The sequence below is a fragment of the Rhopilema esculentum genome, chromosome 10 (genome assembly GCF_057945365.1).
Source record: "Rhopilema esculentum isolate cy_ngs chromosome 10, ASM5794536v1, whole genome shotgun sequence".
Classification (NCBI taxonomy): Eukaryota; Metazoa; Cnidaria; class Scyphozoa; order Rhizostomeae; family Rhizostomatidae; genus Rhopilema; species Rhopilema esculentum.
The window spans coordinates 2,360,872-2,383,826 of NC_142824.1; the positions used below are offsets into that span (position 1 = coordinate 2,360,872).

General features: G+C 35.5%; 1 protein-coding gene across 1 annotated transcript; it reads right to left on the reverse strand.

Annotated features, from left to right (window-relative positions):
- Window positions 1-1,559: 1,559 nt before the first annotated feature.
- On the reverse strand, window positions 1,560-21,039 carry LOC135689885 (uncharacterized). The gene is made up of 3 exons (XM_065207250.2): window positions 20,703-21,039; window positions 10,151-11,328; window positions 1,560-4,867 (listed from the first exon to the last, which is right to left on the reverse strand). The coding sequence occupies exons 2-3, from the start codon at window positions 11,237-11,239 to the stop codon at window positions 3,239-3,241; spliced, it is 2,718 nt and encodes a 905-aa protein (XP_065063322.2). The 5' UTR covers window positions 11,240-11,328; window positions 20,703-21,039; the 3' UTR covers window positions 1,560-3,238.
- Between the last annotated feature and the right edge of the window lie 1,916 nt (window positions 21,040-22,955).

The window sequence follows — 22,955 nt, forward strand, 5'->3', positions numbered from 1 at the left end:
ATTTAGAGTCTATTCATAGGCAAAATTTTGATAAGGCCTGTAGTACCTTGATTTATCTAATGTATTTACTTAAACAACTGCTTTGTTGACTCAAAACCACAATCCTAATTACAAAAAATCCCCTGCTAATTGAACGAGCTATTTGGCACAAAATTAGAAGGATTTTGTGGACATACTCTGAATTTGTTAGCTCCTACAATGCATTTCGGTCATTGCCAGCATCCACCGTCCTTAAACTGCGCTGTCATTGGCCAATGCATTATGCGTTTTTTGCAGGAAAAACAAGTTCCAAAAATCCAATATTGACAATTTTATTTGTGTTGCCCAATCAAAATTATCAAGGCTTAGTAATTTCTCTGTAAAGCTGTAACAGGAACCTACCGTAGCAACGAGAAAACTTCCTTAGCAACAAGGAAAGTTCCGTAGCAACGAGGAAAGTTCCGTAATGGGGATGGAAGGTGTCAAGCTAAACGGTGTACTGATATTCAAATCATGAAAATGATGCGAATTAAAGTGAAAAATGTAAAGTCAGGCAGTAACAGTGACAAAGCAGTAGCAGTGACAAAGCAGTAACAAAAAGTAGTGACAGTCTAGAAAATGATTATGCAGACGAGAAAAGAGTTGAAATTGCAAAAAATGAAAACAGCCCCTATAAATAATGGAGTGATATGAGACTTTGAAATTCATATGCAGGTGCTCATTTGATTTTTCAGCTGATCAAATATTCCGTAGCCTGGTTTAATTGTCGATGACAATCCAATAAAAGGTTTTCATACTTTTCATCCCATTATAATTTTGTTGCTTGCTTAATTTGAAATTTTACAAGATATTACCTTTGTCTTTCTTTGCTTTTCATGATACATGATAGCAATGTGACCAAATTAATAGAGTTTGTCATTAGACTGGAAAATATCATCAAAATTGCTTATTTTGGACTTTCGTACCGCATATTTGTATACGAAATTATATGTACATAAAAAACATACACGCAGTTGATGCAAAGAGTAAGAAGTTTATGAATTCAGGTTGAAAATCATTGATTTGTTAAATTACGGGTCCACCTCGTCTGCATCAAATGATTTGGTCATGTCCAGGAGGTCCTGATGCCTGGCGGAAAGGTTTACTGAAGCGCTTTGAGCTACCAGCTGATATTTTAAAATGATACCATGTGTGGAATAGAAAAAGAGTGTTTTGTGGAGTAATGTCTTTCTGGGCTTATATCAGTGAAAATCCAAACCATTGTTTGACGGTTGCTTCCTCGGCCATGTTTAAACATTTGCTTGCTCCATTTAGGACACTGCTTCCCGGGTGTAAGCGGAATCAGACAATCGCTTTTTTGTAAAATAGTACAGAAACCCTTAATGTAACTACCCAAGAATACTGTCAGGAAACGGATTCCGCGAATTCGGAGTTGTTGATTGAGGTACGCATTCACCCCGCCACGAGCCAACTGAAAGGTTGCCAACTGTATCGAAACACTTGGAGCCACAACCACAACCCCCCTATTTTCGGCAAACGCAGATTATTACAGTTACAGAGAAGAAAATAACGACTGGGAAAAAATCAATGACGAATATAATTATGAATTCATCCACAACTATTGATATCATCAGGAATGATACATTGATATCACAATATATCTAAGTATGTAAATAAACCTAAAACCTTTCTCATCCGACGGTATGGTCTCTCTCTCTGTGATACGTCATTGATCGAACTATACACGCACTTAACTGTTCTTTACATACCTTGAAACCAACGTTCATAATGATCATAATTAGATAATAGGATGTTTGTACAGCTATGTTGCTGCATCCCTGCCAAAGGTTTTGGAACGCTAACGTCAATTTTCAAAGGCGAGTTCAGCCAACCCAGTCCAACTCTCTTTCAGGGATCATTTTAAGAAAGAAAAATTTTTCGTGCGGCTTTTGCGATAGTTTCCGTAACCAAAAATATTTTGGGGACAGTTGAAAACAGTAATATTTTAAAAAGAATTGAAAACACGAAAATATTATGCACATAGCGAAGTGTTCTAAGTTATTTTGTCATGCATTGTAGGATTCAAATAGAAGCATGCAGATAAACGCTCAGGATTCGGTCTGCCGACTGAGCGTAATTTCAATTTTTGGAGAAATATGCTCCCACACAACACCCCATATTGCAACTCTAGTTGGTGCAACGATCTCATGAGCATAACTGAATGATGATAAATTTTCTTTGCAAACGGTTAATTTTCACAGAAACGACTACTTTTTACAGAGATAAGTAATCCAATTATGGTATTTCATCGATGAAAACGTTTTTTGTGGTTCCTTGTTCATATTCAGCAGCAGTTTGAAGGATGCAAGTAGGACGTGTATAAACATAATGGCTTCTGCTAACTTTAATTATAATAAATTCGATTCTTACTAAAATCGTCGTCTTACTTCTGATTTTCACAGCTGCCTGTTCTATTTTTACAAGGGATATAACCATAGGGACTAATCTTTCTATTTATATTACCAGTAACTCTCGGGGAATTCAATTATCAGATAGGCTTTGCCTGGATTAATTTCAATTAATATCCTAAAAGAACGTATATTTCTATTGCACAATTCGGCCAAGGATGTTTATAATTAATCGTAAAACTAAGATGCAGTCGGTAGCTTTTCTAGTTAGCTTTTCACAGAAATAAAGTAATTTTTTCTTCGCTTTTAAAAGAGCTTTGCAAGGTTGCTTGTGTTGTTTTGACAACGGCCTACCTCTGATTTGTGAAAATCATAGACATGCTACGTTATCTAGAATCTTATTTTTGATGAGCCCAGTGACCTATTTAATAATTACCTATTGTATAGGATTTTAACTTGGGGAGGCCTTTTTCCTTGAGGGAGGCATTAAGCTATCTATTGTTAAAAAGGGAAAATAAACGTTTGGTGAACAAGCAATGAATTTCCCTGGTCCTTGAAGGGCTATTCCCCTCTAGTTACTACGTTAAAACCACATTTAATATATTCACACGATATCAATAAAATCTTGTTTTATCACTAAACAGTTTATCAAAGCTTAAACTTTAAATTCAATGCTTTTAAGAAAGTGATGTTGTGAAAATTAACCCAACCAGCCAACAGACGTTTGTTAGTTCTGTTTTTGCAATCAAATTCAACCAAACCTTTGTTTTGAAATCTAGTTTTGATATCAGATCTAACTAATAAATTTTAACTAATGAGTTTTAATACAATTCAAACCCTATAACATCTATCTAAACCTGATCTAATTCATCACAATCTTTGTACATATTAAACATTAACAGATCCTTTTTCGTTTCAACCAATTCTCTAAGTATCGTCGAAAAGGTTGATGATTTGCCGATCACTTCGAAAAACTGCGGTGGCATATCAGCATCAAGCGCACACACCATCAACATTAGAGAATATTTCTGTCTTTTTGTTAAATTTGTTTCCTTCAGTAATTCGTCAATAGTCCTTTTTGCATTATCCAACTCGCTTTTCGATCTTATTCCTTCTTTTTTCCGTTTTTCTTCTTCGTCTTTCACGCCTTCCATTATGAATTTTGCATCCAAAGGCTCCTCAACAATATCTTTTTTATCATTTATTGTAACTTTGATATTAGCTTCCTGTTCTTCTTTTTTTATTTTCTCATCGTTCTTCTGCTTTTCAATATTTTCAAGGTTTTCTCGTTTTTTGACCCTTTTTGTTCTCCTTCTCTGCTTTGTTCGCTCACCCGAAGCTGGTTTCACTTCATCCTTACTTTTCCCTATTGCGCCAAGCAATCGCGAAAGTCGATCCATTCTGGAAGACGTTCTCGTGACAAGTTGATCTTCACCCTTTCCTTCTGGCTCCATTGCTGCTTCAACATCGTAATTCTTAGGTACAACTTTTGCCATGTTTAGTTCTATTTCATAGACGTTAATTCTTGTTTCGCTGTTTCGAGGCTGTGTCGAAGGCCTTTCAGTTATAAAAGACGTTGTAACAGTTTCGTTCTCCTTCTCGGGGCCAGAATTCGTTACACCGTTCTTTTCCTCATTCGTAAAGCTTGCAACATCTTTCCTGTCACTTGGCACAGCAAGGGGAATCAGTTGCCATTCTTCCTCCTGTTGGTTACTCTTCACAATTCTTTCCTTTAATTGTGTAGTCTTACTAAAAACTCGCCGTTCTTGTCCGTCGTCCCCTTTAAGAAACTTATGTATCTGTACTGTATGTTCAACTTCAATCTTTTTTATGAGAGATGTTTCTTCAATGCTTTCACATCGATGACTTTTTATTGTGCATTTTTCCATTGCTGCATTTTGCCTGCCGCTCTCGTAATCAAGCACGGTATTTTGATGTCCCTGATCACATTTACAGGTGCTCTCTTTTGTTTCACAGCAAACTGGTGGTCTTATTGACCTTTGCGACTTCTTCGATAAAACTTCGTCATCATTAGGCATGCTGTACTTGATACCTTGACATTCTGCATTGGAAGCTAGCGTTTCATTTTTATTGCCAAAATCTTGCTGCGCTGGATGCAATTTGCGTTTACTATCCTGTCCTGAATTCCCTTCTTTGCGAAATTCACTTGTTACCGCGTTCCAATGTTTAACAACTGCTGAGTCGACACAAACACCTTCATCCAGCCTTACTGCCTCCTTTCGACAACCGATGTCAATATCTTTGCCATGCTGTGATTCCCTCAAATCTTTCCTTCTGTTTTCTATGTTTATAGACTCTGCATTAGCACTTCCTTCCAATGTCGTTGTTTTCGTGCCCGATTCGATAGCTGGAGTTTCTTGCTCCTCTCCTAAAGTTTTTTTACCATAAGAGCTGTCATCATCTGTTCCTTTTTCATAACTTTCATTTACAAAAGCATTATTGACTCTGTTCTTGTGTCCCTAGTAAAAGAAATATATAGTCTTAATATAAATGCTGAAATGAGACCTACCCTTCAAATGCTTTGCAAAATTTGCAAGCCCATCTCGATTGGCTTAGTTGAGGCGTTTGCTAAAATAATCAGATTATTTGCGTTTCATTTCAGCTTTTAACCAATACAATCACGTGTTTTGTCTAAATCAATTCACGTTAATCTTGGAATAAACAATACATATAATTCTGTTTGCTGGCAGACCAAAGATGAAAAAACGTCAACCGAAATAAAAAAACATCTAGTATGGAAATATAAGAAAGTTTAAATTAGTTAACAGGTCTGCTAACCGGGAGAAGCAATTTTGAAAATTTTATGTTTGAGTTGTTTTCAGGTCATAATAAAAATATGTTTCTCTACTTAGAATAAATAGTGCAGATTTTTATACTGCGATTAAAATTTTTGGGGAAGTGTGAAGGTGTGCTAGCAAATTTTAGTGAGGTTAAGACGTAATTTTGCTTTTTGGTTGTAAATAATAAGACCTTCCTTTTTGATTGGGCCTCTTATGCATGCAAACTCTCTGCCACCCTGTACTACAAGTACAGCGTGAATTTGTTAGGTAAAATCATCAGTATGATTGCTAATGATTTCAAAAAAGATTTGATATCACAGATATTATTGCAATAAGATTATAGTAATGCCAAGGCAAAATACATCAAATACAATTTTGATGAATTTCAGCAAATACATTGCTTGTAAAACAAAAGATATTTTTGCTCAGGCATTGGTGGAGTACAGTTTATTATGTAAATAATAGCAATGTTTGTACAATTAAAAATTTTATCGGAGATACTAAACTTGCGAATGACTAAACTTTATCAAAAAAACTACATGAAATATATTGCTTTACAAAAGGATATCAAGATTGAAATTTGAACTTTTCAGATCTTAAACTGAATTCAAAAGTTCATTGGCTGTCGAGAACGAATGCGTAAAACTTTAAATAGAAATTGGATATGCACGATTTTATAAACTGGGGACCTAGACCCTGGGGTTCCAACGCAAGCTGCCCTTCTCGAAGCTCTTGGGCTCTACAGCTGGTTGTGACAGAATAATATACTTGATCAGTTTTACTATATTTGACAATTATCAATTTTGCTTCACTGAAACTAGCTCCACAAAAATGTTTATTTGGCACTTGAATGATTTTCAGCAACAAAATGTCCGTGTAATTAACTGTGTTATTTGGATGAAAATTATTCCTCAATCAACTAAACTAACCATACGACTAGAAAAATTAAATTTTATCTACATCTATCACTATTCTAAGACATTGCATACTCTGTAATTCAGCGCTGCAAGAAGGATAAAAGTATTGGAGGCACAATAGTTTCAGAACAATTGGAACAAAAGGGATTATACATTATTGAGTTGTCTACCCTTTAGTATGTAGAGCTTCTGTGTGAGAGTCATTAGTCCTACGACTGAGAAAAATCGTTCTTGAAAAGGGACAAGCATCAAAGAAAAGAAAATCCAAATAAATCTCTCAACAGTAATCTTCTGGTTTGCCATCAAAGAGCTCCATCTGTTAAACACATTTTTATGAAATTTTAAGATTTTAGCTTTTAACAGTAGCAAAAAGGCATCAAGTTAAGTAGACCATAGTATTTTGAATGGACATGTTTTTGACATGTTTAAGATGACCTCAAGCGTGCGGCATACTGAGGCAGCAAAACTATAGCAAAGGTAGCAGCAGCACTTGAAAATTTTTATAACAGTAGCTACGCACCACATGCATATTCAAATGTTTACATATAAATTATCCATATAAACTTTTTAGCAAGCTGTTGCAACTAGAACATTCGTTGTAAAATTTTGTGAGTTGGTATACGCAATCTCTACACATGCGTATGCCCCCTTCCACGGGTTATCGGCTTTACTTTCCCTATTTACGTAATCTATTAAAACTTTTATGAGACAAAGGGTAAGTGTTGGAGCGATCGAGTCCTGGGAATAGGGTGGTGCCCAGTCTTTCTCCTGTTGACCACTGCGTTGACATGTCTTTCGTAGTTCCCAGAAATGTTTCTAGATGAAAATGTTGGCAGAAAGTTTCACAAAAAATTTTTGAAGTGTTAAAGAAAATGTAAAAATCTGGTGACATGGGTTAAGTCAAATTAGCAGAAAATATTATTTCAACTCGTCTGCGAGCAGCTAAATTTGAGCTGCCAAAGGACTGTGGAAATTAGTCTCTTTCCATTGGAAAGAAATTCTTTGTGCACATTATTTACATTCACCATCTCACAGAAATCTCAGCCACTCACGATCAGAATCTTTTAGCAGCTGAGCTTTTAAGACAAACCATGATTAAGACTGAGATTAAAATTCTTTCTCTAATGCTCCGGCCTAGACTTCACAACAGTAAGATCAGAACTTACAGCATAGAAGGTATTGTTGCCTATTCTGATGATTTGTACTTTGATCTGCAACACATACCATTTTTCATCTATTGTAATCTGCAATGTCCTTTCAACACTCTCCACCCCAACATTTTTTAATTTCAAGTATTGCACGGCATTTGTAAAGCTTTTCATTTATTTTATTTATAACTAAATAACTGTATGCTCTTTAAAAAATACAGCACTCAACCTATTGTTGGCTTTTTCTAGTGATCAGTTTGTGCATGAGATCGGAACATAAAAAAACATTTAAACAACTTGAATAATATTTGTTTATAAGTCTGGGTAGACAATGCGAGACTCTTTTGCTGCTAACACAATTGTTGATTCAATTTTGCTCTCTTGCATCGCCCCGGGAACCACCAGTTTTGATAATTTGGCTAAGCGACTGATTTAACTAGTAATAACTAGTATTAACACATCATGCAAGAGGCAATGGCCTAGCTCTATTCTATAACTTTCTCTGTTGACATAAATCAACTAAGCTATTTTATTTCAGTACCAACAATAATGCCACGTAAAATGTCACGTTATTGGTTAAAAACAATATTTTAAGAAGAAGGAAATATAAAAAGTCATTATCAACCTTGCAGTAAAAGTAGCTTTTTGCACCAGCCGGCCATAATGAACATGCAGTTTCACTACTGCTGTCGAGATTGGTCAAGCACAATTTATATATAACCTGAAAGCAGGGCCACATTAAGGGTTTTAAACCCCTTTGCACATAATGCTGTTTCGGCTTCCAATGGAGAAAGTTCCAAGTCAAAACAATTCATAAAATTTTCCTAAGGAAAAGCTTTAAATGGCTAGATTCTGACATTTTGATAAGAAAGCTTTGTCAATAAGAGAGAATTTCAGTTGATCTTGAATTTCAGTGCAACACAAGATAGCCTATTCTATGGTTATTTATGTGAAATTTAGTGCTTCTGATGCAAAATTTGTCACTGGCTGTCTAGATCGTCTCTGTCATTCTCCTTATTTATGTGTAGTAAAGTATATGTTGTGTATTTCTATTCGCAAGAGGACATTTGCTCATCTCCAGTAGATTTAAGGAGCATCAATAAGCTCACTCAAATTTTCAAAGCCATAAAAAGCACGTCGATGCGATTCGATTCGTGCCACTAGGTGTGTTATAACTGCAGTGTTTATCAACAGAGGCACGTTACAAAATTTATATTAAGCTAAAGGAAAGAGCATTCGAAGATATTGCTCAGATTCCTTGTCAAAAATATGGTCAAATAAAGTATTCTTCAAGCAATTAAAGTATTCTGAAGACTTCATTCTGAAGATTTTTGAATTCAGGCACTCATATAGGTGTCTTTGCAAAAACTTATGCATCAAAAGTTAACATTACCCTGTATTTTCAAGATCCTCCTGTATTTTCTTGTTGCCAAAGTGTCTGCTCTACATTAAAAATCGTCTCTTCATTTCAATTCAGTTTTTCCTCCTGTCCTATCTAGGTGTGTTATAAATGCAGGTGATTGTTAACTGATTACAGATCGTGTCCGGATGCTTGTATTCTTTCACTGCATGAATTAGACTAATGAATCGGCCAAGAGAATTGTTTAGAAATTGGTCAAATAGGCTCGTAATGCCTTTTCATAACATTGTTGTCGACTGGCTCGTGGAAAGGCTTGAAAATGCCGATACTCATTGAAATGGCTTGAATAGCTGATACCTGCAATGCTGAAAGATTTTCAGTGAAAACGTCACTGTAAACGTCACTGTCTTTGTTGATGGTGTGAGTTAGGTTTTTATAGATTTATTTACCGTTGTAGACGGGTCCTGCAGCCCCGGACAAAAATGGTTGAGTCTTTTGGGATTGGAATGGGATTCAAGAATGGGATTCGAATTTACAGGGGCAAGGTGAAGTAGAAATTACAAAAATTGCATTTTGTCTCAACATTTTGCCCGGGATTGTGGATGGAAAACAAGAAAGTTAGATTTTCTTTAAGCAACTGGGCTTTGAACAACTGGGACTTGGAAAATCATTCTGGCGCTGGGATGACCGTTGCATTGAGTGATTGAGCTTTTGCGACTACATTGCGAAGGAGCTTTTAACAACACTTACCGTTATATCTACTACAATTCATATTCACTCCGTTCGGCTGCTAGCACTAGAAATTTACAAAACTCTCCACAACCTGAATCCAGCCTTTATGAAAGATTACTTTTTTCCCAAAACCCAATAGCTATAATCTTCGAAAAACAGATACTCTATCTGTTCCAAAGGTTAAAACTACAAGTTATGGTAAAAATCTATTAGCTTTTTGAGTCCAAAGATTTGGAATTCTCTTCCAAATGAAATAACTACTGCTACCGTAAATCCACGAATTGGCCCCCCTTGATTTGTTGATTTTTTCCAGCTGAGGTTTCCTTTGGTGTTTTATTGAATTACCACAAAATTCATTCTTTTGGTAAAAATTAATTAAATTTTTTTAAAGAAACTTCTACTATCGTAAAGACACGGGGTCTTTTATTTATATCTTTTTGATACAATAATTTTATAAGCCCCTCGTATAAGCCCCCCCTCCCGACTAACCCCTCATCAAAAATTACCGGGCAAATTCGACGATTTACGGTACTAGAAACGTAAAATCATAAAAGGATCAGTCAATTTTATGCTGCGACAGATAATTTAGGACTTCTTCGATATTCAGTGTTTTTTCTACGGAAAAATATTTTTTACAAGGGTGTAGCCTGAGCCCCAGACTCCAAATAGTATACTTTTAGTTTGGGGTCTGGAACTCAAGCTACAAGGGTGGGGCTCAGCAATTTCTATCGCCATGACTAAACTGCCATCAAGCACGTTAACTTTTAAAACTTGGAGTAGAAAACAAGTGCTAAAAGATGCTTACCTCTTCAACAAGATGCCATCTGTCACTGACCAAGCGAAGGGATGTTTCACGACGCTGTAACATTTCTGCGTGTGGACTTCCTGGGTGATTGAAGGCATTTTCTGTATCGTTTGTTTGGTTCAATAATGGGTCACTCTTTGAAAGCCAGTTCATCTTGGGTTGATCATAAATATCTATTGCGTAGCAGTTGTTTTCTATTCCTTGTCTTACGTCATTGTTGCCCATGACGGAACTAGTGATAGATTCAGCCAGGGAATCTGTATCCCCAGTTTCTGATGATTTGTTTTGAGTTTCAGTGTCTTCAAAATAATGATACGCACTATTGCCACCGCCAAATAGCCCCACTTGCGGTAGAGAGATTGCTCGAGATATTTGTCCACTAATTACCTGTGTATGCGATTGAGTTGTTGAGCTTTGGTCTCGGCTCCAAAGCCTTTGTTGATCAAAGATATCACCTGCATAATGATTTTCGGGCCCAGGAGTCCTTCTCCAATGATAAAACTGGTTCTTTTCCGCGATTTCTTTAACAAATTCTTTCTTACTTTGTGTATGACTTTGTAACGCCTTCTGTGTACATTGATAATTTGCCTCAAGCGTCCTTGTCTCCTCAGCTGTTGTAGGCATCGTATTACAAACTGGTTTAAGTTCAATTTTTTTTGCTGTCACTGCAACTATCCGCTGCTTGCCATCCTCTTCCCCGCCCATGAATGACGTTTCTCTGAATTTGAATGCATTTTCCTTTGGCATATTCCGCGCCTCGGCTATTTCTTCGGTACTCAGCGGTCCGCTCGCAAAGTAGCTGAAGAAATTATTAATCTGTGTGCTGTATTGACTCTGATTCTGCCTTGATTCGTTATCAACTTGCTCTTGAAGGGCGCTGATGCTTGTAGATTTTCCCGAATGCCTTCCGCTTACAACAATTACTTCTTCTAAGCAACTGTTGTTATTATTGGCTTCCCCTATTCTTTCCATGTCCGCAAACGTTCGTTCCTTAAAAGCTGTATCAAGGTGCAGCTCGCCCGTGCACCACCTAGGCATTGAAGGCTGCTCCTTAGAAGCACGCTTTTTCCTACGTAACAGCTTCCTCATTGTTCAATTATTTATGAACCCTACCAGCTATATTGTTCAGCTTATTTTTGAATACCGCTTTACGCCGCTTCTAGAAGGTCCAAGTTAACCTAAAAATAATCACAATCACAGCATGAAAATTTGATTACCTTGAAAAACGAGCAAAAAAGTTAATTTCTAGTAAATGCAAAATGTTCTCCAATAAATCTTCAGTTGTAGCATGTCAACTAATTACCGAAATTAATTAGTGAAATAATTAGAGAACTTTGTATGAGATTGAGTTCATTCATCAGCTGGAAAAATAATTATCGTTATGAAGAGATAGGAAGAGAGATAGTCCAAACTCTCATGCACATTGACAATACTGTTCAAGGAACTTTGTACTTCTGAACTTTGGAACAAGCCAGCAGCATAGACCACGGATTCTCAATGCTTCTATGCTTTAGATTTGCTTTAGATTCTCTATGCTTTAGATTTGCTGAATCTAACTTTATCTTGCTGCCATACTTATTTTACTAAGCTATCCCGGATTTCACCTTTTTGGAATGGAAAATCTGAGCAAAGGAAATCAAAAATAGCTGATTTCTATACATAAATATTCTTAATGATGGCAATAGAAGAATAATTTAAGTGCTTCAAGGATGTTTTTTGATGATTTTCGATAACTATTTTCGATGTATTTTAAGGAGAACTTCAATAGTTTTGTCTTTTGATGAAGCAAAGATGTTATGCTTTAAAAAGACGAAAGAAGGCTCTCGTGAAAAATCTTGCCAAAATCAATAGCAAAGGGGAAAAAGGCTATATTTCAGGACCATAAAGACTATCACAAGCAAAGGGGCTCAATCACTTGGGCACCCCTTCCCCATGCTCTTCACATCTTCGGTGGTGTCCACAATCACATAGCTATTTATGCATATTTTCACTTTGATAGAAAAGAAATGATGATGAACCCTCTTACTTTTTGCAATGGAACCCTTCTTTCCTGCACATTTAAGGTGCTAGAGCAAAGTTCCTGAAGGAAGGCCATTATGTTCCTAATCACTTCAAATAGTGTGTGCGTAAATAGACCTCCGCGCAATTTACGAATGGATTCGCTCAGCCAGTAACTTGTTTCCACCCACCAACTGACCACAAACTATCTCTATATTTATAGCTCATCCCATCAAAAACGCAAAACCAAAAATGTTTTCTTACTGTAATCTCATTTGTAAATTAAAATGCGAGATAACAAGGTAGTATTCATGGTACTGGTATTAAAGTTATTTCATGTTGTGACGAAATTACCTAAAAAGTTTTAGAAAAAGCTGTCTACTTCAATGAAAGGGCATTAAACTGGATACCTTTGAATTTTACAAGCCGTAAGAATATTGTGTGGTTTGATTTTCTTCCAAGAGATAAAGTGTCTAATCGAGCAAACTTGAAGGTGCAGAATTACGAGTGGGGTGAATTGCTCGGGTATTTCCAGACAGGCACTAAGGCAAGCAGATTTTGATAGAGTGAAATTGCGGGTCCAAGAATGATTGCTGGGTGAGAGCATGCTAGGAATTAAGTGATTTCAAGAAGAATCTGTAATCAATGTTTTAATTGATTTATTATCAATTGAACACGTAATAAGCTGACATAACTGAACAATATATATTGTTAGTTCCCAATTCATTTAAGTCCCTGAGCTTCCATCCCTCAGATCATTTGGTAAAGGCATAATGGATCTATTCTGGCAGTAATCCTTATCAGTGCTTCTATTTGATACATCTATATTTGTTATGAATAATGTCCCTTCCCTTTCTTCTGACTCAATGTGAACCCAGGTGAATAAGGATAGCTTCCTAATAAAGATTCCTTCCTTTAAAACAGGACAGTAAATAACGTTGACAGTGTTATGTATTTCTTAATGCAGATTTCTTGAAACCTTATCAAAAAAATTATCTATCGATCAAAAGTTTCTACCAAGCGCAAGTGGTATCTAGCTCAGCACCAACATGGCAGCGTTCACAGAGGACCAGAACACGTCCCTTGTAGTATCTTCATCTGAAACTGCAGCTTCTTCTACCTTTTTATAGGCAATAGCACATCTTTGAGGTTGAAATCTAATTCTATGTCCTACAAAAACCCTTTAAAATTCTCGAAAGGATTCAAATGTTTAGATACATTGCTACTTCTTACTGAACCAAAAATAATTTCATTTCAAAAGTGTATTTGCATTCTAAAAAACATAACTTTTACTACATTTATTCTTAATATTAAAGACATTATGGTTTACGAGTATCATTTAACATTATACGCATTAATAAAATAAAACCCAAGCTAATGGTTTATTTAAAAAAATTAAAAGCTCAAAGGTTCTCCTTGTATGTTTTGAAATTTTTCACATCGAAGCTTTTCTGTAAAATTTTCAAGTAAATGGTTGTGGTCGATCTTCAAGACTGCATTTGCAGCGAAAAAACTGTAAAGATCTTCCATTATTTGTTTGTTTGCTTGTTAACATTTTATTATTGTTCACATGCACCTGAAATGGAATGAATTTCGATTTCGTTTTGCTGCCATTTATTGACGGGATAAAGTTGCAATGACATGCCACTTTAATCAGTCAGGGGAAGACAACAAGCGGCTCGATCAGTTAGTTGCTCTGTTCAAATATTCTGTACTATATATTCAACCGGAGTCGGGTTAATGTCATTATCATATGAATGGTGGCGGCAACATGCTTTGCAACTAGCATCTTATGACAGGATTTAGGACATTGTGAGAGAAAGGGCTAATTTTACATAGCAAGAAGAGCCAAAAAATGGCGGCATTTTGAGGTAAAGACAATGGCCTAGCAGTTGCCTACAAGCAAGCCCCTTTAAAATGCAACCATTGCTTTTATTTTCTTTTTAAAAATTATTTTTTTGCAAGAAGATTTCGAACAGACTGCTCATTGGGTAGTGTCTAGGCGCTTTCTTTGGTGTGACAATGCTGTTTTTTACAGTGATGCTTGGAATTCACCATTTTAAGTTAGTTCTTTAATTCGAAGGCCTGACACATTGGTGACACAGTTGTTAAAGTTTCTGATTATCTTTTCAAAACTTTTGGCGACTTTTAGGCCGTTTTTTCTTTCTCTTTTCTGAGTTAAGAATAAAGATTAGCGGTCCTTGTATTATGCCCTACCAGACATTCCTTTATTTTGATAATCTCGCTGACGACAAATACAATCAGACTTACAAATGAATTCATGGTTTATTCAGAAATATTTAATAGATAGGAATTGATTCCATGCAGATTCATAGTGTTCTTCCCTCTTCATTCACCAAAAATCGCTTTTTCATATATACAAAAAACCTTTTCTGATGGTAATCAAATATTATTTCATGTTTTACTTATAAAAGCTATCGATGAATAATTTAAGTAATTAACGAGACGCCAAGCTTTCACGTATACTTCTGAGCATAACGCCCAAACATTTAGGCCGCTGAAATAAAATTGTTCGATTTTACTAATTGGTTTTCCGCCCACTGTATTATTAGTAATTAGTTATGGGACAGAAATGCGAGAACTGTTTTCAATTGCAAGTCCCCCAATGAAGATAAATCGTTGTGTTTAATCTTCAACTCAGCACAAGGCAGTCATATTTCTATCTTGTTCATATTTCTAAATTTTCTCTCTCAGAAGGAGATGGGATGAGATTCTGGTTTATGCGCATGCGTCCGCATTCCATAACGAAAAAATGACGTGTTGCAGTATCAAGAGAGAACTGTCAGGTGACATAGGAAAGAAATTATAAGCTGGACGATGAAAAAAGTTATCATGTAAACATTTACAGATTTCATTAACCTGCAAGCAAGGACCGAGATCCTGGGGAGACTGAGGGGTCTCCCCCCCCCAAAAAGACTTGAAAAGTAAAAATATAATTCTTTTATTTTGCAAAATATGGCTGTTTTACATTTATTCATCAGGGCTGCTCTAATCTCCCCCAACCCCCCCCCCCCCCCCTTCCCCGACAAAAAGTTGTATCTCGGTCTTTGCTTGCAAGCTCATTGTTTAAATGATAGGATAATTTTTACATATAAACAGGCTCTTATAACTAAAAGGAGGATTTCCCTCTTATTGGTCAATTACGTTTTTCTATGCGAACAAGGTCAGGGTCTACAGGCAAATCTTTTATTTTGGAAATTTTTGCTGACTGCGATGCTGTTAAAAGCAGTGGCGGACACTTGGTCAAATATTGGGGGGGCAGGCCTATTGTTTTAATAAGATGACGTCACATTTCCTATTGTTTTAGAAAAAAAGACCATTGTTCTCTAAAGTATTGGAGGGGCGGTCGCCCCCCCCCCTCGCCACCCCAAGTGTCCACCACTGGTTAAAAGGAATTTCTATTAATGATGTTGAACAAAATTCCGTAACCGCAGCGCACGTGAACATGGTAAAAGAAAACAAGGCATTGTCGCTTAAAAAACAAGAGGATGCCTGATTCTTCTAATAACAGTTAACCTTTTCGAGATTGTTCATTTATGTCAGGGCGTTTAATATAGCACTGTAGCAATAGTGTAAGAGATAAGCAGAATGAATGCGCACATTGCGATGCAAGCATGATGATCTGCACAACTACACAGTTTGATATGCTGAATAGGATGGCATCGGGACACAGACTGTGAAATGCCCCCAAATGCTATTTTTGGAATGCTTAATTGTTCCCAGACTCCTAAATTGATTATATCTATAACTTTGTTGAAAACGAAATCAAAGACATGGAAATTAGTATAAATGCTAATCATAACACGGTTATGTGATTTAGATTAACAATCATCGTCAAAATGCACCCAAATGCTATTTTTAGACCATGTACTCGTTCCCAGACCTCTAACACGCTTATCTCTACAACTCCACAAAAATAGAATCAATTGCAAGCAACATGATTTAGATACTAATTATAGCACACTAAAAGAATTTGGTTTGACACGCATCTTCAAAATGCCCCAAAATGCTATTTTTAGAATGCCTGTTCAAAGAAAGTCTTTGACATAAAATTTGTATTCTGTTTTTTGTCTAAATGCTGATTGATGGTAGATTGATGGAAATATTTTGTTAGCATAGATTAAGAGAGTATACAAAACGTCCGATTGTAAGGAAGAGGGCACAGAGAGAAGGATGTAGATAATTAGTACTGAGGTGTATTGAGTACAATTAGAAACGATTTTCCTTCAAACCTCACTAAGCCTATGGTTGATTGCAGCTTGTTTTATATGCTTAAGTTCTGAAAAAGTTCGTGCACATTTGGTAAAATCAATTGAAAAGCTTGCAACAAGCTTTTAAAAGAGTAAAGATTTGGGTAGACAAACTGTCAATTAAATCACTGCGAGTTTGATTGCCGTTCGAAAAATTCGCCTGTGCAAATTTTTTGGCAATCTCCTTCTTATGCCAATTAATCTCTTTGAACTTTTATAGTTTTCTATAGAAAGACCGATAATCTTCAGCCAAACAGATACGATATTTTTCGAAAAGTTCTTGAAGGATCGATTTTAGGGGGTACGTGCCTCCTAGTCACGATGTCCCCTGAAATACATCCCTAGCATTGCGTATACTGCACCAAAGAAATGATATTCTAGTCAGGGGCGGGTCTAGCCCCCTTCGCACCCCTCTGGATCCGCCCCTGCTAGTGGATACAGAATACAAGAATGGTGGCTCTTCTTTACTTTATCATAAAACATGTAAACTTTTTGTGCTTTATGCTTTTATCGAATCGTATCAAATCATGGCAAGAATCAAAGAGACGACTTTCGACTAATTTTTACAAAATTCAATCTCCAGTAAACTTTATAAGACCTAAGAGATAAAAGATTCAGGATAGCGGCTTTCCCTTGTTATCATTTTGAGGCGATCTTTATTTATGTGATTTTGGTTTTTTAATGCACAGACTCTTTATGTAAATATTTTGGAAAAAGCTGAATAAAATTTTCAAAACTTTTTACCTACATTTAGTCTTTATACAAGGTTTAAGTGCAATTTCATTATTAGTCGTTTGAGATTGCACGTTCACTTATATCAGCAATCAAATGGACGAGAACACACTAAAACAGTGAAAATTGAGGTGTCTTTATTTGATAACAAATTACAGAGCTCGAGTATTTTTATTTGCAGTAGCTGAAAGAAATTTTCCAAACTTTTTATCTATATATAGTTTTTGTACAAGATTAAAGTGCAATTTCATTATTAGTCGTTTTAGGTTGCAAGTTTACTTTTATCAACAATCAAACGAATGAGAACACACTAAAACAGTTAAAATCGCGGTGTCCTTATTTGAGAACATATTACAGAGCTCGAGTATTTTTATTTGCTTAAAATTAATCAATGACTGGTAGATTTTGTAGTTAAATTAAAGTATTTTCATTATTTTCGTACTGCTTAATACTGATTAAACTCTTTGCAAACTACCAAAACCAGCAGCAGTGCTGCGGGGGACTGGGGTTGACACGTCCCCCCAGTACTCGGCAGGATTAATTTGTATTTCGCCTAAATTCGATGCGAAAAGGTTAGGGGAGGGGTAATATTTTGCAATGTATTTTTTGTGATGCCGGCGAAACCGGGGGGCCATGCCCCCCCCCCCCTCACTTTTCTGCAGAGATGAAGAAAAAATTTAGGTAAATGTAGTATAAATAAATGTAGTATATGATTCTGAAAGTAACTTTGTCTAGTATTCTCTTAAATGTGTCCTTAGCTTTACCTTGGTTGCTATGTCTTTACCATAGAAGACATACATAAAATTTAAAATTGGAATTAGATCGAAGAAATCGGTCATTGTCTAAGTTTTACAACGAAACGAGTAACAGTTTGGCTTAGCAAATAGATCGAGAAACCTGGTGCCAGCACAAATTGATGGAGTTATATCTTAACTGTACAAAATTGCTTAACGTTTTATTTTTAGTTGATAGTTCTTCTGTTGATATTTCAATGTTAATGTTTTTTATTAATCCGTGTATCATTTATTTTTCTCCCTCATCTTATTTCGAAACATCCATCTTATAATGTCTCTTACATCTTATTATTAAGAGACCATAATTACAAAATTTTTCTTCACCTTTTCTAAGCCCTTCCAGGACTTTAATATTTTGGCCCCTCCATTTTCAAATACGTTTCACCGGCCCTGAAGCAATATATTTCGTGGTGCATCTAAAAGTAAAATTTCAAATTTCCAGACCAACTTTAGCAGGCTGTTTAAAGATGAGTCTGCCGCATCATTTCTAAGATACCACGCAAAGATAATGATGGTTTCAATTACAGCACCAGCTAATAATTCTTTGTTTCCCAAACAGTCTAGAACTGGAACCAACAGAATATTTATTTAACAGCATGAAAAGACAGGCTTTCTTACAATATCTATTGGTAACTCACGTATAAATCTAGCAGAACTTATTCTTGCATGGTGCATGGTGGATTGACTGCAAAACTAAATGTCTTTATAGTAGCGTATTTATTTTAGATTGAAAGCATTAAAAAACTTTTATTGCCATCTCACAGGCAGAATTAATGCTGTTGGATAGAAAGCTTAACAACATTTTCTTTGAAAATGATAATTAGCCATTTTTTAATGAAAAAAGGTCAACATTGCGAACTCCTGTTTTTTGAGGATTAGGGGATCTTGAGGATTCTTTAATGCTTGATGTTTCATCATTTTTTAACATTTTCTGTCTTATGTTTAATTTTTCATGCTGGAAATATTTCCAAGAGAAACTTGTTGGAGAGGAATTTCACAGCTGTTAACACTGAGACTAGTCCGAAACTTATTGTTTTTAAATGCTCGTGACATTTCAGTCAAGAAATTTGCCTGTCTTATAATGCTGCAATCAAGATAATTAAGAAAAGAAGTATATTTTTATTCTCTGTGTCTGACGTTTGATGCCATCTAACCAATCATACTGATGGACTTTCCCAAAATTTTCTTCATGGGCTTTTTTAAAATTGAATTATTTTTCAAAGTTTTTCCTTCGAGTACTGAAGTTTCTCAGTTGTTATTATCCTCATTTGACCTACACAAAGTTTCAAGCTCGTATGTTTACAAATGTTATCGCCAATGACGTCATTCATTATCACACAGTAGCGAAACGTATACCTTATCGATAAATGTGCTTGTAACCAAAATTTAAAATCTACACAAAAGAAAAACTGTCAGCCATTGAATTACAAAGTTTTCATAGTTTTAAGTGACCCAACCATACCTTGCCCTTTTGAAAACTTGGCGGCTAAAAAACTAACAGACAATATCAATTGTAGTTTTTCACTTTGACTAAATAAGTAAAAAGTACATTGAACAAAATCATGGTTTGTCGATGAATGGTTACTGATTGGCAATAGCCTGTTATATCTTTCATTCAGCCTAACTGCATTTACCATCAAAGCCATAAATACGCTGCATCTTTTAACGAAAGTAACGATAGAGTCCCTTGGTCAATGCTCTATGAAACTGTGCGGTGTCTAAGGTAGCAACAAAACAGGAAAGTGACGTGGGTTACTCCTCTTTGTACGCATTTTTTAATTAAGTCATGAAAACATTTGCAGGTGTCGTTGATATAAAACACATGCTTGTTTGTAAAATACAAATTTTGTATTGTAAAAATTCACTTTTCTTCCTAATAGTTTTCTATATAGATTATTATAAAATGGTTGATAATTGAAATTTTTGTGCTTTCTCAAAACATTAGTAATGTGTAAGTTTATATGAAATGGCATAAAAAGGCTTTTAAGAAATATTTCATTCATCTTAGCCAAGCGTTGATGCCAGTTAGTGCCCTATATTTCATAATTATAAGTGAATTTATTAATCTACGTAGTTTGCGAATTCGTCATTGAAAAATAATTCTCCCTTTTGCCAGTGACAATCACGATTTATTTCTTATGTATTGTTGTTTCCAAAGACTTATAAATTTGATTATTTTCTTACCTTTCTGTATCTTCTCTGTTACGTTACTGACACGATTTGGTAATTCTCCCAACAAATTTTGTAATTCATGCAGCTGTACCATTCGCATATTTAACAGTTAACCTGGCTTGATACAATTGACTTTTTCAACTGTTTGAAGACTTCAACTAGCAATCGAATTTATCATTTTTAAAGTGATCTTGGACAAAGCAACCAATTTTTTTGCTGTGTAGAGCTTAAATTCATCCTGTCCATTTCTTAAACAGCAACTGAGCTGCATTTTTAGGGTTTTCATGAACTGTTATTGTTTTCTAATAGATGGGATTTGAAAAGTCGTGATGCCAACCAGTGATGTCTATGCGAGGATGTAATTTTTGGACTTTTAGTGCCACTCAAAACCCTTCATTCAATGATAGGTAAAGGCAATAAATTTGAAAATTAGAAAAAAAAATAGACTAGATTAGTATTTAGGTAGAGTGGCTGCTCGCATCATTAATTTTAAGGACATATTTCTTACACAATCTATTGCTAATGGTGACAACTTTGAGACTTTAGAAGATTTAATATTCAATCAATTACCTTTATGTTACATACCTGTAATTACAGAGGAAAACATCCAGATGTATGTTTTTTCTAGCTACCAGAATCTGCTCTGTCGCCCTGGCAAGCCATGATGTTCATGTAGCTATGGTGTATTGTCAACAGATCTTTAGCCAAGTGTGCAGATCCCCAAAGAACACTGCGAATTCACCTGCCACCATACGCTTTGTTTATTCTGTGTCTATCTGACACTCGCATCATTTATTAAAATAAACCAGCTATTCAAAGCAAACAGTTCATTTGGGCTGGCCACATTGAAATCAACATTTAAATGATTGTCTTTTAGACTAAGGAGCTTTATTTGACTATTTTATAGCTTTTATTAATTTTAATTTGTATAGCTTTTATTACTATGCAACATATGGGGTAGTGTTTAGACTGTTCTCTTTAAGCCTTGAAATGGCTCTAAAATGTTTTCAGGTTGTCAATTTTCTCTCAAAATCATGCATCTTACTGCGAGTCCATAAAAGCTTATTCTTTATAGAATTGATTTTCAAATGCGTAAAATAAAGCAAACTTTTAAGACTTCACATTGATTACACTTGAAAAAAATGACATTCGTATGCTTGTGGTGTATCGTATAGGATGAGACTGTTGAAACGGGGGAATTTCAAAGATTTGAATATAAATTGAGTGGATTTTATCAGGCTGATCATGAGCAGCGTCAGTATAACAATATGGTGTGATGTTTAGTAGTCAGATGTTGCAATAGGCCTGTGATTCAACAGTCAGGTGGCAAAAAGCTTTGCGATTTTTAACAGCTTTTCTTCGGGTCATACCGGTTTTGTGCTTGCGTTTTTCTGATTGGCCTATTTCGATCCACAACTGGGTATATATTTTTCATCGTGTTCTTTCGGACCCTTATTCTGACGTTTTATGCTCTGAGGAAAAAAACGAAAAAGCTTTTAGCCAATATATTGTAAATGTTTGCTTTTTTTCAAAGCCATAATCAGAATTATTATCATTGAAGGTGTTTGTGCATGTAGAACAGGCGATGAAAACAGCGTAGAACATGATGGATTTAGGAAGGGGCTTCAATCAGGAGAAGTGAAATGTGATTTCTAGATTTCTTACATTAGCGATAGTTAATTCTGTTACAGATTCTTTGCATAAGGAATTCAATGCATGCAGGCTTAGCATTCATAGAGTGAGCTTTCTAAGTCTGGTTGGCTGTTGGATTCGCATTTCCGTTCTCTCTCCCTAACCACCAGATTTTCATGTGACAAAACAATGACAAAACAGCCACCACGCATCAAAACTTTGGCAACATTAACACGAGACATATTTTCATAGAAATAAAAAATGAGGCAGACGAAGAACTGCATAAAAAGCAATAAAATTTTATCGCTGTATCGCATCTATAGAAACGCCTCTTATTCATTTTCGAACAATAACCCATGGTAGGTCGGAAGAAAGACTGTGAAAAGATTTAGGCCGATGAAAAACAAAACATAAAGAGATATGACATTCTGATCGAATGACAATGAAAAAGGACTTACGAATAATTATGTCTTAAATGCTTATCAGCTGTTGTCATTAAGAAGGACAAAAAACTTCTGTATTTATTGACAATGCATGTGCTACTTAACTACACTCTCCTATATCCTTCCAGAATCAATCCAGTTAACAAAAACCACTTGGAAATATATTGAACCTTCTATTTAAATCATTTCTTTAAGGCCTTTAAGCCGAAAAAATTTTGGGAAGTCATTTCAGTTTGATATTAAAATCGATAATATCTACGATTTATCAATTAATAAAATTGACTCTGTTCAAAAATGAAGATTGAAATTCAAATTTTGATCTGAATTATTGATAATTTGAGGCCTTTTTTAACTTTCTCCAACAACAGCCATTTGGGCAAAAATAAGTTCGATATACATGCTATTCCGTTTAAATATGAGAGTTTTGAGCTGTCAAAATTCACGAATTATCTATCACTGAATCTACTTGTTTTGTTGCAACATCTTTACAAATTTCGCAAGAAACATAGTAATTAGACAGGAATTAGACAGTTTGACTGTCTTAAACACTTCGCTGAGACCAAAGCTACAATTGCTAAATATATAGATCAAAGAGTACAGTGTCTGGTTCCTTTTCGAATGTTAGCTATAATAACTTGCTTGAAAAATTTGTGAAATCGGAAGGAACAGGAATTCTAACGAGCTGTAAAAAATATGAAAAAAGTTTGTTAAATGTTAGAGATATGAACTTTGCGAAACAGTCCAAGTAAAAATTGAAAAGAAA

Excerpts from the sequence above, each read along its gene's own strand:
- LOC135689885 (XM_065207250.2), bottom strand. The coding sequence starts at position 11,239 with ATGAGGAAGCTGTTACGTAGGAAAAAGCGTGCTTCTAAGGAGCAGCCT. Across the intron at positions 4,868-10,150 it reads GATGGCATCTTGTTGAAGAG|GGACACAAGAACAGAGTCAA; the intron begins GTAAGCATCTTT and ends TTCTTTTACTAG.